The sequence below is a fragment of the Pimephales promelas genome, chromosome 13, assembly GCF_988280905.1.
Source record: "Pimephales promelas chromosome 13, fPimPro1.hap1.1, whole genome shotgun sequence".
NCBI lineage: Eukaryota > Metazoa > Chordata > Actinopteri > Cypriniformes > Leuciscidae > Pimephales > Pimephales promelas.
The window spans coordinates 18,006,056-18,022,318 of NC_142781.1; the positions used below are offsets into that span (position 1 = coordinate 18,006,056).

At 38.6% G+C, this 16,263-nt stretch overlaps 1 protein-coding gene across 1 annotated transcript; it reads right to left on the reverse strand.

Moving 5' to 3' along the window:
• Positions 1-10: 10 nt before the first annotated feature.
• hif1ab (hypoxia inducible factor 1 subunit alpha b) lies at positions 11-15,867 on the reverse strand. Its single transcript, XM_039692206.2, has 15 exons — positions 15,508-15,867; positions 9,910-10,100; positions 7,818-7,963; positions 7,647-7,731; positions 7,446-7,555; positions 6,384-6,586; positions 5,736-5,842; positions 5,429-5,576; positions 5,067-5,323; positions 3,807-4,033; positions 3,537-3,659; positions 3,117-3,448; positions 2,830-2,917; positions 2,474-2,591; positions 11-1,404 (listed from the first exon to the last, which is right to left on the reverse strand). Exons 1-15 carry the CDS (start codon positions 15,537-15,539, stop codon positions 1,250-1,252), a joined length of 2,322 nt encoding a protein of 773 aa, XP_039548140.2. The 5' UTR covers positions 15,540-15,867; the 3' UTR covers positions 11-1,249.
• Between the last annotated feature and the right edge of the window lie 396 nt (positions 15,868-16,263).

Genomic DNA, 16,263 nt, shown 5'->3' on the forward strand with positions numbered 1-16,263 from the left:
CACCACAAAATTCTGGTCCACAATTGTCTTTTACTGATTTATGCAATAAACAATACATTTAGTGTTAAGATAATAAAGGAGAAGACTGGAGACTGCAGAGATAAATGAACAGAAGATTACAATAACATAAAAAGAAAATGTCTTTCCTATTGAAAAACAAGATAAAAGGTCATAACGTACTTCCAAGACATTGTCAACAGGCTGAAATAATCTGAAAGCATAATGAAAACAAATATTGTCTTACTTAAAACTAAGCATTTGTGTTCTAATGCCATTATAAATAATTTTAAAACTGGGACAAATGATGCATCAGCTTTGCATGATCTAAACTGCTCATGAAGCAGAAAAATGGTTATCAGCTAAGACTTCTTACAAGCATTAAGCATCAACCACCTATTGGGAACTAAACAGAACTAAAAATGAACACTAAAAATATAAAAATCTATTGCATAATTAAACTATAAATCTGTTTTAACCTCTTTGAAACAAAACCCATCATGAGAACATCATAGCATGATTGTAAATTCCCTTTTTTTGCACATTCTCCAATACTTGCAATATCTGTTTTACAATTCATCTGTGCTGTTCAAAAACCGAAAGGTATGCAAGTAAATATGAATGCAATGAAAAGCAACACTCACAAACATCCAACAGCATTTAACCATTGAGCCTATGAGTGCACACACAGAGCTGTTACGTAACCGTTAAACAAAACAGAGCAGAGAAAAAAATAAATTGTTCAATCTTTCAGTAAAAGTACATATTTGTAAAAATGGTTTTGTATATTGCATGGACTGCTGGTATTCTGTCTTAAGAAAATAGATTATTGTGCGACTGTAGCTACAATACACACACTCTGGGGGGACACAAGACAACAGGAGGTTGTTTTTTTTAGGTGAAAGTAGAGAATCCAGAGGGAGCGTGAGAGATTGCACACATCTGTGTCGGGGCAAGGTGTGCATTTCACATTAAGGCTCTAAACTCTTGTGATGCCACTGTAAAATTACATTACGCTTCTCTGTCTCCAGGCCCTCTACACACTGGGATGGATGGATGGATGGATGGACTCCCTCTGGGCTCCTATTCGCATCACTGACGGGATCAATAGAAGGTGCAGGTCATTTATTACATTTTTAAAACACTGGGATTTATAGAGAATAAATGGGGTTCGAAATAAAAGGAGACATATTTCAGGGATCAAGGGGCGAGGGAGGGATGCAATGTCCAGAATGGCTAAACACAGCGGAGTTCAGTTGACTTGGTCCAGAGCACGCAGGAGCTCCTCTCCCTGGAGCAGATGATGGCGGTCCTGCACAGGAGCGTTGACTTCGCAGTCATAACGTGTTAGCTGAGGCAGCCCGCCGCTGCTCTCTAGAGAACTGCACAACAGACGACTGGCCACATCTACAGTCAGAGGGGGAAGAACAATACAAACCGCTTTACGATTTATAACAACATGCTAAGATTCAAAGGAAAATTCTCAAGCGTTACCTTCAAATAAAAAGTAGCAAATATTTCCCATACTAAATATTCATCTCTTTTTTTTTTTTTTCAATAAATATCTTGATATTTAAATCATGATCATGAATATGGCAGCTTTCCTGTGTTTATCACAATGGCTTTCGTCATCTTGGTAACACAATACTGCTTTCGATAATGTTTTGAAATAAAACATGTTTTAATACATAAACTGCTTTTTCTTTTTTTTACCTACACGTATGTAAATAATTAAAGTGCATATTAAACCAGCAGGGCATATATTTATTTCATTGAATAACAGCTTTTGTGAATTAATAACAGCACTATGCTATATTATGATCTAAATGGTTTTAACATAGTGCAGCCTTAGAAAAAGGTCTAATAATGTATCTGAGACTGCACTACATCATTTAGTTCATAATATAGGTGGTTCATGGATCTGTGGAATACGCCACTTCCGGTATTTTGCTTGTTCCTGGGCACTGGTATATTTCAATTGAGCATCGACTACTCAAATTTAGTCATGGAATCGTGACAGCCCCACTTATAACTGTGTATACACGCTAAAATAGTATTGTTTTTATTAGAGCGCATTTAAAGTCACCATGATGATGGTGGACCAAAATGGACCACTCTCATATTTTACAGAATGTTGTTTATTATATCCGTGCATTATAATTTTTTTTAAAATGTATGTGCACTCGTAATCGTTAAATCAAAACTGTCAACCTCCCCTTCACCTCCAAATGACGTCGTTCTCTTCATGATGCATGTCTCGTGGAGAGTGAGGCTAAATATCCACCACAGCTGACTGCAAACGGGCGAATTCCTACGATCCGAAATCAAGTCTCACCCTACATTTTCTTTTCTCATTCCAGAAGCAATTTTATTTTATATGTCACAATAGGGAAGAAAAGACTAATAGCAACTTCCGTTTCATGCCGACTTTAAAATTCCATTAAATAGATGGTACAATGATGGTCTCGTCACTCACCAGAGGGCAGTATAAGAATGGTTTTGTTCCCCCCGAGCACACTTGATCCTTTAACTTCTAAAACCTTTGCTCTTTTTCCAGGCTCTATAGCACTGTCCACACTCTGAAGCAAAGCCCCCTGCGGGAAATAGTAGAGTGGGCATTAGCATGGGTGTTGCATACAAATCAGATCTAAAAAATTTCACTTATTCATTAGCCATGTTTCCCTTTAAGTTCAAAATATATGCAAAAAAACCCTGGAATATATAGTGCATAAAACAATTTAATGTAATGCAATATTAATAATATTTAACAAAATAAAGTACTTTTATATATATGCATCTTTATCTGTGTATAAAATCTAATAACATACTGACCAGTCCAACAGCCTCAGAAAGAGATGTCACTTCCAGCTTTCTCTTACGTTGGACATTCTGGATGGCTAACATCTTTGGAGACAGCTCTCTGAGAAATTGGAGCAACGGAAAGAAGATCAGATAATCTACAGTTAATTTCATCAAAATGTAAGTCCAAATCAAATCTCTTATGCTGATTTTAGCTCGACTCCAATCCACTTGCAGTTTAATACGGATCAGCAATCTGATCCCTGTGCAAATCGATTGTTAATGATGCCAGCAGCTAGTTGTGCCAACGAGAGCTTTACCTGTTATGGAGCTGATTGCTGCTCTGCGGGGTGGGGGATCGAACCGGGGAAGCGTCCCGACTGCCGCTGAAGGGCGAGACAGGAGCGCTGCACACCTCCTGCAGCTGATGCAGAGGTGAAGGGGCCTGTGATGATGGCTCATGTGTCACTGCGCTGCTGGTGGAAGAGGCTGGAGATGCAGGTGAGGGTAGGGGCTGGAACAGGGAGCTCATGGCTGAAACAGAGAGAGAGCTGGAGGGCAGCGGATCCAGTGGAGAGGGGATGCGCAGCTGGAAGTCATCATCCATTGGGATGTACGGAGCCAGCATTTCTAAGTCGAGATCCCCCATGGCCTAGAGGTCACAGAAATGTGTGTTCTGAAGTTTATGCAAATGTATAAATTACCACAGAGAGAGATATGGCAGGCAGATAAAGGTTTACCTGGGAGGAAAAGGGGGTCTTTGCCTCGTTATCAATAGCAAACAGTTTTTCAACCAGGTCCAGTTTGAATTCAGAACTGATGTCAGAGTCCACTTGGAAACTGTAATCCATGGGGCTGTTGGGCTAAGAACAAAAAAAACAACAACAAAAAACAGCTAAAGTAAGTCTTTGAGAGACACAGAATCTCATTGGCCCTTAAAAAGAAGCAATCATTTTGAAATGAACAACAATACCAGCTTAAATAAAAGCAAGTGTTTCATTTGTCTTTACCCCCGAGGAGATGAGCCCAGATGTAGAGAGTTTGTTTGTGGAGTCTGGAACACAATCAGAGGCAGAGCTGAAAGGGAAGTCCTCTGCTCCGGACTCTAGTTTGGACAGAGCTGGGCTGGAGTCACTGGGTGTCAGAGCAGACAGACTGATGGGCAGTTTCTCACTGCTGGAGGGCAGCATGACATCATTGTAGAGGGGCACCTCCTTCAGCGACTGCATGTCAGAGTCTGGAGGGAATTCAATACTGTTAATTATTATTGGTAGAACACCAAGGAAACAATTGTGTGTATATTTACTATTTCATTTCTTACAAAAATAAGATTATGAATCCATATTTCCCAAAGTCTTAAGAGGATTAGATAATCTCTTGGGACATGTTTCTGTCTTTAAAAGATTAAAAAGCTGTTGAGAAAACACATTTGGTTGTGTAATGGTACACTACCATTCAAAGGTTTTGGTGCTCAGAAAGATGTTTTTGGGAAATATTTGTATTTCAAATAAATGCTGTTCAATGTTTTGATAAGAAATGTTTCTTGAGCACCAAACATCAACATATTAGAATGATTTCTGAAGGATCATGTGACACTGAAGACTGGAGTTATAGCTGTGGAAAATTCAACTTTTTCATCACAGGAATTTATTACATTTAAGTATATATTAAAATAGAAAGCAGTTATTTTATTTAAATGTGTGTCATAATATTACCGTTTTATATTTATTTGACATAATATTACTGTCAAATAAATACAGCCTTGAGAAAGCATAACTACATAAGTGACTTCTTTCAAAGTCATCACAAAATAAAATCTTACCGACCTAAAACTTTTGAATGGTAGTATATACTGTACACACGTCAGTGTCAAGACAGTTGGTCACCAACTAGCTGTCGATCGTAAATATGCGTTCTTCAAATTCTGGTTGTCTTACAGTACTGGGCTGCACAAGGTAGCATAACTCCAGGTCACAGACCATATATGATTAATGTCATTTTATTTTTACAATTACACTTTTTTTTTAAACTCTAAAAGCCAACATTGTGGAGGGGAAGCGTTCATACAAGTTGTATGAATATCATCTATGGCTAAACGAGATGAGAAAAAATAAATTTAATTTTAAAACACTCGCTCTTTGCTCAAGTTGACTTGAACCACCAGCTCTCAATAAAAGCAAATGACCTCCGAATTATTGGAAATTGCAGTCAAAGTGAGCAAAGTAAATCTGTTCCATTAAAAACAAATGTAACCATCCACCAGAAAGCACCTGAGTTGTTGAAATCCAAAGAGATGATGGTGTCTCCTGCTGCAGGCGCCAACACAGTGAGGGCCTCAGGCTCCGCTTTTAGCTTCTCATAAAGGTCAGAGCTCTCCATGGGACACTTGAGGCTATCTGGCTTGAAGAGTTTGAGCATGTCCACATGTCCATCCACATCTTTCAATTCCTGGCTCTCTTTCTCTACAGCCTTGGACTCTGTCAGGGTCTGTTGCAGTGACAGGACAATGTCCCCCTCCACAATGCCACTGGACGGGACAGAACAGTTAAGTTAGAAATATGATCACAGATGCACTTTGGTTTTTGATAAAAAATGCTGATCCACATAAAATGAAACAAAAGTGGATCTGTACCTGAGAACGTAGTTGACGCACACAATGCACTGTGGCTGTGAATTCTTGGGGTTGTAGATAACGGTGGCCTGAGTCTCCACCCAAACAAAACCACCTTTCTTAGCCATCATGCGGTACTGGCTTGTGGTAGCCTGACCCTTAGCAAACACTGGAAAAAAAAAAAAAACATTCTCCAATTAGAATTATTTCACAAGACATCTTATGTAGCAGTTTTGCATGTTGAAGTAAAACCTCTAACATGATCAGATTGTCATCTGTACTAAATTAGTAAACTATGCCCAATAATTATCTAAATCCAGATACTCACGGTTTTGATGTGTCTTGGTGAGGTGATCTGAATCCAGGGCATGATAGTATTCGTACACTGACCTGTTCAGCAGATCATCCGGCTCATATCCCATCAGCTCTGTGATCCTTTGGGAAAGAGTCAGAATGAGATGATTGTGTGTGAATTTACTACCAGCTACATACTAAAACGTTTAATTTAATGGTTGGTTAATAGTTTTAGGTAAGTATAACAACAAAACTGCTCAAAACAAAACAGTTCTGCATCTCTATAAAGCCGAGTCACTGTAATAGCTTAACGGTTAGCAGAGGTTTAAAACAAAATACTGGCTTCTGCCACTAGGTGGCATCAATTACATTCGTAAAAGTACAGAATACTGGCTTTTGTTCTTTGGCATGCTAGACCAGTTCTGCAGCATTGCTTTTATACAAAGAGATGTAAGCAACTCGTAGGGATGACCATTCATTGTTAGGTATAGATACCATCAAGGTAAACCCAAACACAAAAAGAAAAGACAAATGTGAAGTGGGGAAGGCAAAACCATTTACACGAAAACAAAATAAAGGGAATACAGAAAATATGATCAATCTGTCAATCTGTCCATCGCCTAATCTGGGGGAAATTTGTTTGTAGTTTTTGGTATACAAGTCATTACATCACTCTGCTAACCTTTCATCACAGTACGAGAACTTCATGTCCAGAGTGTGACGGCTAAGGAAGGTCTTGCTGTCCAGAGGCACCTCGATGTTTGAGGGATGAGGAATGGGCTCACAGATGAGCACAAGGTAAGTCAGAGGGGGCTCTTTAAAGCCAGAGTCTCCCGAACTCTCGCTGCGCTCCTGCATACGGACATGACCAGCACAGTGAAGAACCTGTAGCAGGAGAGAGAAGGGAGAAACTATTGCAGTCCATTTATAGCAAGTCACACATGCATAAAAATATTTTAAAGGACGCTCTATGCACAATAGGACTCAAGCCAGTTTCCTTCTTCCTCATTACATTTAGTGTATTCTTGTTTAAGAACCATTTAAAATCAAGTCAGGGAAATACAATCTATTCTTCTAAAACAAATACCTACAAATCTACCAGGAAAAGGTTAAGCCAAAGGGGAAAACCACATATACCGTAAAATTTCAAATAATAGCACAGTCTTTTATTTCCCCAAATCGTTGAACTGCACCGGCTTGTATTTGAGACAGGCCTTTATAATTTAGTGTTGAGATGATGTTCATTGAGTGTAAGCGTAGAGTCTCTAATTTCTAAAAATCTCCAAATGCTCCATGTGAAACTGCGGTCTCCCGACCTTTTACTATTGTGTCAATTGATTTTGATTAATATGCGCGAGGGAGAGAGAGCAAGACAGCGCTCGTGTTTGAAGACGTGAGAGTGCGCTCTCCCCCCTCTGCTCGTAACACGCCCTGTCAAGTGCAGCAGTCTCCATTCTACATCACCGACGGGTGAAAAATTTGGCGGGTCAAAAATTTGCTTTGGCAGCCGCCAAAAAGCAGACAATCTGACGGGTTTTAGAAGATTAAATACAACCCAAAACTAAAAAAACAGACCCGGCCTCTATTTGAGACCTTTTGCAGTCACTCCAGGCGTGTAAAAGAGACAGGCAAGTCTCTTACACTAACTCTCTTACTCTTACTCTCGGCTATTATTTGAAGTTTTACGGTAATCTGTGGATACTAAGAGATTAGTGAGAAAACTGCATCAATTCAGACATCTCACCTTCCACGTAGCAGACTTGATATTGACAGTACGTCCTCTGCTAGTGAGTGTGCACTTCATACGCAGGAAGAAGCTGCGCTCTGTGTTTTGTTCCTTGGTCTTTTTGGATCCTAAACGAGGACAAAAAATTCAGTGAATGCTTTTGTTATTAATCGCTGATGCATTTATCTGAAGATAAAAAAAAGACCATGCGTGACTCACCCATCCTATGGACCAGCATCTCTCTCAACTCCTCATGATCACATGGGTGTGAAAATTCAAAGACACTGTGACCGGTCAGATCAAACTGAAAGAATAGAGTGCAGAGATAGTTAGCTACACCATAAGCTTTAAATCTGAACAGCAGAGAATAAAATGTTAACATCTGGCTACCTGTGTAAGGCCCATGCTCTTGCTGACATTCTCAGAAAGATAAACCATGTCTCCATCCTCAGATAGGACCATGAGGAAACCCTCCAGGGCCTTCAGATAAAAGCCGTTCAACTGACTCTCCAGCTCATTTTCTTTCTCTGTGTCACCTGCACAGTCAAACAACAGCAATCCAACTATGTAAATGTAAAGTCATAGTGGCACATTATGCTTTTACACACTCCCAGAAAACATGGCACTTTTACAGTTACACCAAGAGGATGCATATTAGTACATGATGTAAATACTAGTACTGTAATGCACCCATGAGGGGAAGATAAGGTACATGTTAATACCTAAAGGGGGCACTATAATATCTAGCATTAATATGTACTCTTGAGAGGTGGATAAGTTACACAGAATCTAAAGGGTGCATACTAGCACTAATAGGCACCCGTACATAAGGCATAAAATAGGGCGGCAGTTTGTGTGCATCTCCTTCACTCGTTCCACCATGTGCTTGGACTTGTTAACATCAGTCCGTGCATGTCTCTTTGACACAGCAAACAGCAGTGTAGTGCATTTTAAACTGTTGATGGGTAAATTATTCTTAAAATAATAATTAGTAATAAATACTGATTCACCATATTTGTAAGTGCCCAAGATAACCATATTGTGCATGTTCATTATCGTGATATATCGTATTACAGAATACTGGCACATTACACCCAACCCAAACTCAGAGCAGAAGCAGATGAGCAGCATTTACTGCAAACACAGTCTCTCCGAGACACTGAAGACACCAGATCATCATGAGCTCCTTGCGTGAGCAAGGAACACAGTGCCGCCCTTTACTCAGAAACACGCAACACGTAGGGCTGAACGATTAATCGTAATCGAAACGCCATTCGAAACGTTGCAATTAGCTAATCGCAAAAGTCCGCGATGTGGATTTGATATGAAAAATATGTTTCTGAGCAAAAGCATGATGGGGGAATGGGGGAAGAGTTGTCTTTGCAAGGTATCACATAGTTTTGTTACACGGCAATACAAGCATTCATGCTTGCGGTTGCCAGATTTCAACAATTTAAATCCCCAATCAGAGCTTTTCTGTTTAAAGAACACAATTTTTTACCCGGTATTTTACTTAATCTTTGCAATCTGGCAACCATGCACACGCTCTCTCTAACCTGCAGTTTAGCGATCTCCATTTGAGATTTTCTGCTTAAATGAAAGTGTCATTCAGTCGGTCTATGTTCTGTTTGCTGTGACTAAATCTGTGATTTAACCTTTTCAGTGATGAACTGCAATAAATCCTAACATGGATCTCGACTATAGCCGATTGATTGAGAGATTGCTGAATAACTGCACTTATGCCGCTCTGTATGACAATAGGCTAAGTATTTTTTGCTGCAGTTTTAATAGAAAAACATTAAAGTAATTTGGAATTATTGGATTACTATGAATTTTACTGTTTCAATTTTTAAAGTTTCTTGTTTTACCAGTAGTTGTGATAAATAGCCTATAATAAATCAGGAAACTAGATGAGGTCAAATAAACCATGTGTTTGGTTTGACATTTTCTTGATTTGTGCTTAAAAGTGAAAGTGCAATAATCGTTATGATGGACTTGGTTGATGAAATATGATAATTAAAAAAAGTACATTTGACACAGGACTAAGAAAGGTACACTGCATCTGCTAGACCTTGTAAATGGAGGGGTCTAAAGTTAAAGGCATGTTGTACTCAATTAAAATTTAGAGTGTGTGCTGCACACTATTAAGAATATTGAGCTGAAACTGGACTTTACAAAATCAAATCGTAAATCGCAATTAAATACTTTTCCCCAAATCGCACAGCCCGATGGTTTAAAATCGTGCTTGGCCATAATCATGATTTTGGTTTGATTTAGATTAATCATGCAGCCCTCGTACATATTATATCTACAAGGTACAAATAAGTACTAATGCACCCTCTGAGGACTGCCCCAGTGACTGCAGATTGTACTTCCCTCCTTGCTTCATGTTTACAGTATCTGTTAAGGTTTTGAATCTGTTTTGCATGCGCTGTAAATTTTATGCGCTTCTAGATACAAATATTTATATCAGTGAACTGACCAGAGATGAGCAGCTTCCTCATGCGCAGATAGCTGATGGCCAGCCTCATGATGGAGGCTTTGTCCAGGTGGGAGGTGACATTGTGTGGCAGGGGAAGCTGGTTCGCTAACTCGTAGAACACCTCAGACTCCTTTCCCCTGCGAGATCGCGCTGCATCCCTGGACTTCTCCTTCCTGCGCTCCGAGCTCACCCTGCAAAAATAAGGGAGGAAATTGTGGCATTAGTTTGGCTCTGCATTTGTGAAAAGAGACATTCTGCGCTAATGTTCAAGGACAGCAACAAGGTCTACTTTTTTTTAAATCTCTCATTTGCATGGCGTCAAAACTGGCAGCGTCAAAGGACAGACAGATAGTCTCAATGTGACTGGTGAAAGTGGGGACACAGTGTGAGAGAGACAGTTACAGCCCTTGGAGGTCAGCCAACAGTGGTAAATGTTGTCGTGTCAGACAATTTTCGGATTTCCCAGCATAAACTTTTCGGTGAACTACAAGGAACAAACTTTAACACACAAACAGTAAAAATTCAAATAATCAACCAATGATTGTTAGTAAAAGTTAGTAAGTTTGGGCGCCAGACAGGTGTAACCCTGTCAATATTTTCAGAACAATAACCTAGATAGCTTGGATGCCATCCGTTACATACACAAAATCAAAAAAAAAAAAAAGGCAGACAAATGGCAGTCCAGAATCAGTATAGAAATGTCTGTATTTAACTCATTAACAAAAAAAAAACAAAAAAAACATACAACCACTTTAAATTGTCAGTCAAATTTTCTTTACAAAGACAACAGATTCCACAGGTGGTTCATCCAGGCCCATAATCAGAAAAAGAATATCAACAATGTCAATTTTGTTTTGTGGCAAAAATAAAAAAACTCAAACCATAAAACATCTGGTCTTACAAACAAGCAAGGTCAGGATTTGGAGAATAAACAGTTCATGGCCAGAAAATAGACCCTTTCCTAACAAATAGGTCACCGTTAAAAAAACATGAAAAAGTTTTCTGCTGAAATGAGTGTCCATCTCATCATGATTTCTAAAGCGTATATCTATTACCCTTGGGACCTAGCCTACAAGACAGACTACCAGATATTTAACACGTGTTTCAGGAATTCAGGAATGGTGGGCTCTAAAAAAACAAGCCAAACTATGGGCAACAAAGAGCAACTAGGCTATGCAATGCAGAATGCACACCCTTTAACAAAAGTTCCCTTACACACCAATACCCTCAGGTGTTCATTCACGATTTACTGTTATAGAAAGGTGTTCACTGTTAACAAAAGCTGCAATGACAATTGAAAATTATTTTTGAACTTCGAATTTCAAAATATTGTCTGGCCAAAAATAAATAAAAAAATACACGATTGGCCACCATATCTCAAACAGCTTTCAGAGGCATCTTGTGTATGATCTCCAGGGATATATAAGGCTGCTGTCAGCTAGTGTTTCGTTTTCCTTCAACTGTTTGTTAATTAAAGACATAACTGATTGTGTTTACGAGGATTCTCGACAAGAATGAAATTGACATAATTTTGTGTTTTTGACCGGTAAAGCAATATAATCAGCGAAAAAGAACTCAGTTGTGTTACTCGCGAGCTGTTTGTGAGGTGGCTTATGTAAGTGCGCAGAGAAAACCATCTTTCAGAGAGCCTGCAAGTAATGAATAGGCTAGTTTAAAATCGATTGAATGTTTAAATTGGTAAGGCAAAATGTGCGAGTGATAAATGCATGGACATTCATAACTTTGCCCAATAGAGCGAACAGCGAACGTTTTCAATTAATTTGCATGGAAGTTGAGCTAATGAGAGTCTAAAATACATTAGGGGAAGCTCTTAAACAAGTCTAAAAGTTTTTTTTGTAAGTATTGAATCAAAATTAATTGTTAAAAATTTGCAAAATTGGCTTCTGAATTTTACTGAAGACAAACAAATAGTCAAAGGACCAATGAGGTTTCTGTGCAACTGCCAACAGATCTATATAGATCCAGATCCAATTCCCAATAAGAGCTCCAAGGTCAAAGCAGCAATGAGAAACAATGAGCAGGCCTTGTGTCAACTGTCAAAGCCATGCAAGACAAAGGAAGGAAAACGGTTAAAACAGCCTATTGACCTGAGAGGAAAAAACAATCTTGAGACAGAAGGCTCCCATCCTCCCTATCAAAGCGCTCTCTGAGGTAAAGCGGAAATCATTTGGCCAGAAACGGAGGAAAACCCTTGTGCACTGGAGATGTTCATATGCGCATTTCATTGTTGTTTTTTTAAGCCTGTTTGTGTCTGTGTGCAGTACATGGTTGTCTTATGCAAGTTCCATATATGGACTTCCTAATAATATACGTCACCTTTTCTGACTGTTTTCAGAGTAGCTGGAAGACCCCTTTGGCAAAGGAAAGCTTTTTAACTTAACTGTAAATGCATATGAGGATGCATTGCATGGTTTTAAAACACAATAAGAAGAGAACAATACAACAGTTTCCTTTAAAACAGGCATTTCTCATCATGATGACAAGATCAAATCTTTTTAATAACGTTAATAAGTCTTTAAAAACTTTTCGAGGCCGGCAAGTTTCAATCCCTCAAGAAGTCTATGGACTAATATGGAGGAGTGATCTCCATATTAGTCCAGCTTTCAGATTTCATCAAAAATATCTTAATTTGTGTCCCTTAGATGAACAAAGGTCTTATTATGCGGTTGGAACAACATGAGGGTGAGTAAAATACTGACATTTTTGGGTGAACTATCCCTTTAAGCAAGCAAAACTAACGCGCAAAGTGAAATCTCATTGGCTAGCACTCACCTATTAAAGTTCCCTTTTTAATTTCAGAAAATATATATGATCTTACATACGCATATGCTTTTGAGCAAGTCTTAAATTATTAAAGTAAAGAGTTGAAACGGAGTTCATGCAACTCCATGCAATTATGGTGCTTGTCCACTGGTGCGAAGCGAGCAGAGTAGGGATGGGACGGTATGAAAATTTCATATCACGATTATAGTGTCCAAAATTATGGTGATTATCAATATTATCACGGTTTTGTTAAAATTAGATAGTGTTCAAAAAGAACTGTTCCTCACACTGAAATTCAACAAATCTAGTATTTGACAATCAACGAAACAACAAATAAAACAAGTAGATCTATGCAGTCTTTTAAGCAAGGCTTTATTCTGTGGCATTTTCTTCTTTATAATGACCGTCATCAATAGCAATGCATTATTACACAGCGCAAATTCACGTATCACAATGGACGCAAACTCTTGTTTCATTCAAATACATCTTACCGTCTAGCGTCTCCCGTTTTTGATTGTATTGAAAATGAAATCCGAGTTGATTTTGATAGAGTTTGATAACATTGTTGTGATCATCTTGTCTGGACGATTGTTTTGTACGCTGTACAAAATGGATTTATAAACAGGTATGATTTAAAATATTAATCTCAATTCAATATGTCCCCGTAATTATTTGGTAAAAATAAAATTAATCGATACATTAGTCTTGTTTGAAGTTGTTCGTCTTTGGCTCAAAGCCACTTGCTGCAAACTTTTCTTCGTGGCAGCATCACGTCTATTTCAAGAGAGTGACATAAAATATTTCAACTCAAAACAACATTTCGTGCACAATTATTTCCCAGATGCAGTTTTGGTACTGAGGTCAAAGTTAACTTGCCTTGCGTTTGCTACACAACACTGTTGACCACTGATCAAACCAAAAATGATGCCAGTCTAAAAGGTGCTGTTTTATGATATGATTCCCAGTCGAATTGGACTCTGAGATATGAGACCTTGAGACACAATGACTTCATCAATAGATATCCCTTTGACCCAAGGATTTTTAAAACATGCAAAAAGGGGGCTGGGCTCTGTGTGTGGACAAAAAAATATATATAGTTTATATAATTATCATTTTATCGAGGAAAATGTCATCACAATAATAATCATCATTTTAAGGCCTTTCTCCAAAACAAGAAAATATGATAAATAAAGAGGGACCCATTTTAACATTCAAAGTTTCAAACTGATAGAGGACTTGCAGCTGTCTTGCCACAAGACTGGGCAGGAAGTTGCATTGACGTCATTGCTGAGAGTGATTAAGATTTGAGAGAAGAATGTGTAGTTGCTTGAACTTGGATGCCAACCAAATTTATGTCAGGAAAATATTGCCACTGAAAACAGGGTATTATTCACTTTATATGGAGCCAATCACAGTATTGTCTAAAAAATAAAAAATAAATGATATTATGTTTAAAATCTGGGTATGATTCATATGGTCAGATTGACACTAATGAATGCCAAAAATGATGCCAATAATCCTAATATAAATAGGATTGAATACAATTTACCCAAACACACATTATGACTAAAAACAGCAAACCTTTAACATTAATATTCAACACATTACAAAAAATAATAATATAATAATGAATATAATAAACAGCACTGTAACTACTTTTGAACTTTGAAAAAAAACTGTTTAACATTTTAAACAGAATAAGCGGTTTTATGTGAAAAAAGCTATGTGCTTTTTCTATGTGCTTTTTCTGAAGCTCAAACAATAGAGATCATGAGATTTCTGAATGAGAACTGAATGATGCAATGCAGTGTAAGTTTCTTTGGATAAAAGCATCTTCCAAATGAATAAAATATAGAGAGGGTAGATATTAGAGACTATATAGATACATACATATATATTCCAGTGCCAATAAGACAGTGCCAGTCTTATTCTTCCTGTAAATTCACTATTACAGGAAAAACAACTAGCTATTTCCAGACTTAGCAAGGAGAACACTTCTTTCCATCTCATCTAAAATTTGAGCCCACACTGATGACAGGCCTGACAAAGAATAAGACACTGTCAGCAGAATCCAAGGATGAATTCAAGCTTCCAGTCCTACATCAACAAATATGTCAGACGAGCTGGCAACTGTCTGTGACCCGTGGGGTCAAGTGGTTTGAGGGGTGAAGAAGGTGTCAATCATAATTACTAGCACATGCTTCTTTTATCTCACAAATGAACGGCATCAAAGAATTCAGAGCTTACACAATACCAGAATATCAAGTACAAACCACTGAACTAAGAACAAAAGTATACCATTTCGCTATGGGAAAAGAAGCCCGAGGATGTATTTTGTGCTTATTGTATGCATTCATTTGACATTCGCACTCAAAGATGTATGCCTATATTATCAGTTTGTTTGTTCCAATGAAACTGAAATATGTCTATACTAATACTCCTAATATATAAGTTAAACTCTTTACGGTTTAAGCCAAAAATCGGTTAGCATGCCGCTAACAGTTATTAGTTTGTTAACATTAGACTATTTCCACAAACAGACACTCTCCTACCTCAAATTAAGCCAAATATTGCGTTACAAATCATCAAATATAACTCTTTTTATTTTTTGTAAAATATTTAATAGGCTTTGTTTTAGCCGGAATGAGCGTTTTAAACTTGCTCATAAATGTTAGGTTTGCCATACAACACACAAAATGGCGACACATTCGGTGTGAGGGGGGATGAAGATCTGTCTGTTATCTACACCGACATAACAAAATCCGCTCAGCAACCACTTGCGCACTTTTATAAAACAGAAACGGGAATCCCTACCTTTTCTTTTCAGTGACAACTCCAGTATCCATTCCTGGGTAAAACCACTCACTATGTGTTAGGTTTTTCCAAACCGCGAGGCCAGAAAATCAAGGACGTGGCCACCTCTTGCTAACAAATAAAATGTTTCTAAAATAAAACAAGCAAACGCGATAAAATTATCAGCTTCGAGTCCGGTATGTTGTGTTGAAAGCGTCAGAACGGTAGAGATCAACCCTCCGGTTCGCCTGAAGGTCAAAACATTTGTCTGACACCCAATCGGTGCAGCTTCTGGTCGGTACAAAGAGTTAGCCGTGCCTCCTACTACTCTCTCTGTGTGGCTTGCGCGTTCACGAGGCGCTGGCAGGAGCGCGCATACGGCAGTGTCGCACCAAAATTTCCAGTAGCACCTCAATGCAGAACATAAGATCCACGGGGAGGAGTCGGATCACGATCCAAGGGGTGGAGATGGGTAAGATTAGGGTTGGGTTTAGGGATTAGGGGTGGGTTTAGGGATCAGGGGGCGGAGTTGGTTAGGTTTAGGTGTATGTAAGGTGGGAGGAGTTGGATCTGGATCCGACTCCTCCCCATGGATTTCATGTTCCGCAGTGAGGACCATCTCAAAATTTGCTCTTTCATCAATCCATCTAAGCAGTTCAATCGACCCCCACGGGCACGGTGTGATGTAATCACCACTATTGATTTGACCACAAATTATTTGCTTATCCTGGCTACAGCCATTTTTTTCTTTCATGTGTAGTATAAAAAGTCAATTTT

Bases quoted from the DNA above. Each gene is read 5' to 3' on its own strand.
- hif1ab (XM_039692206.2), bottom strand. From the start codon at position 15,539: ATGGATACTGGAGTTGTCACTGAAAAGAAAAG. The intron at 5,577-5,735 runs GTGAGTATCTGG...TTTTTTTTCCAG, and splicing joins CACCAAGACACATCAAAACC to TGTTTGCTAAGGGTCAGGCT. The intron at 2,592-2,829 runs GTCAGTATGTTA...TATTTCCCGCAG, and splicing joins TTTCTGAGGCTGTTGGACTG to GGGGCTTTGCTTCAGAGTGT.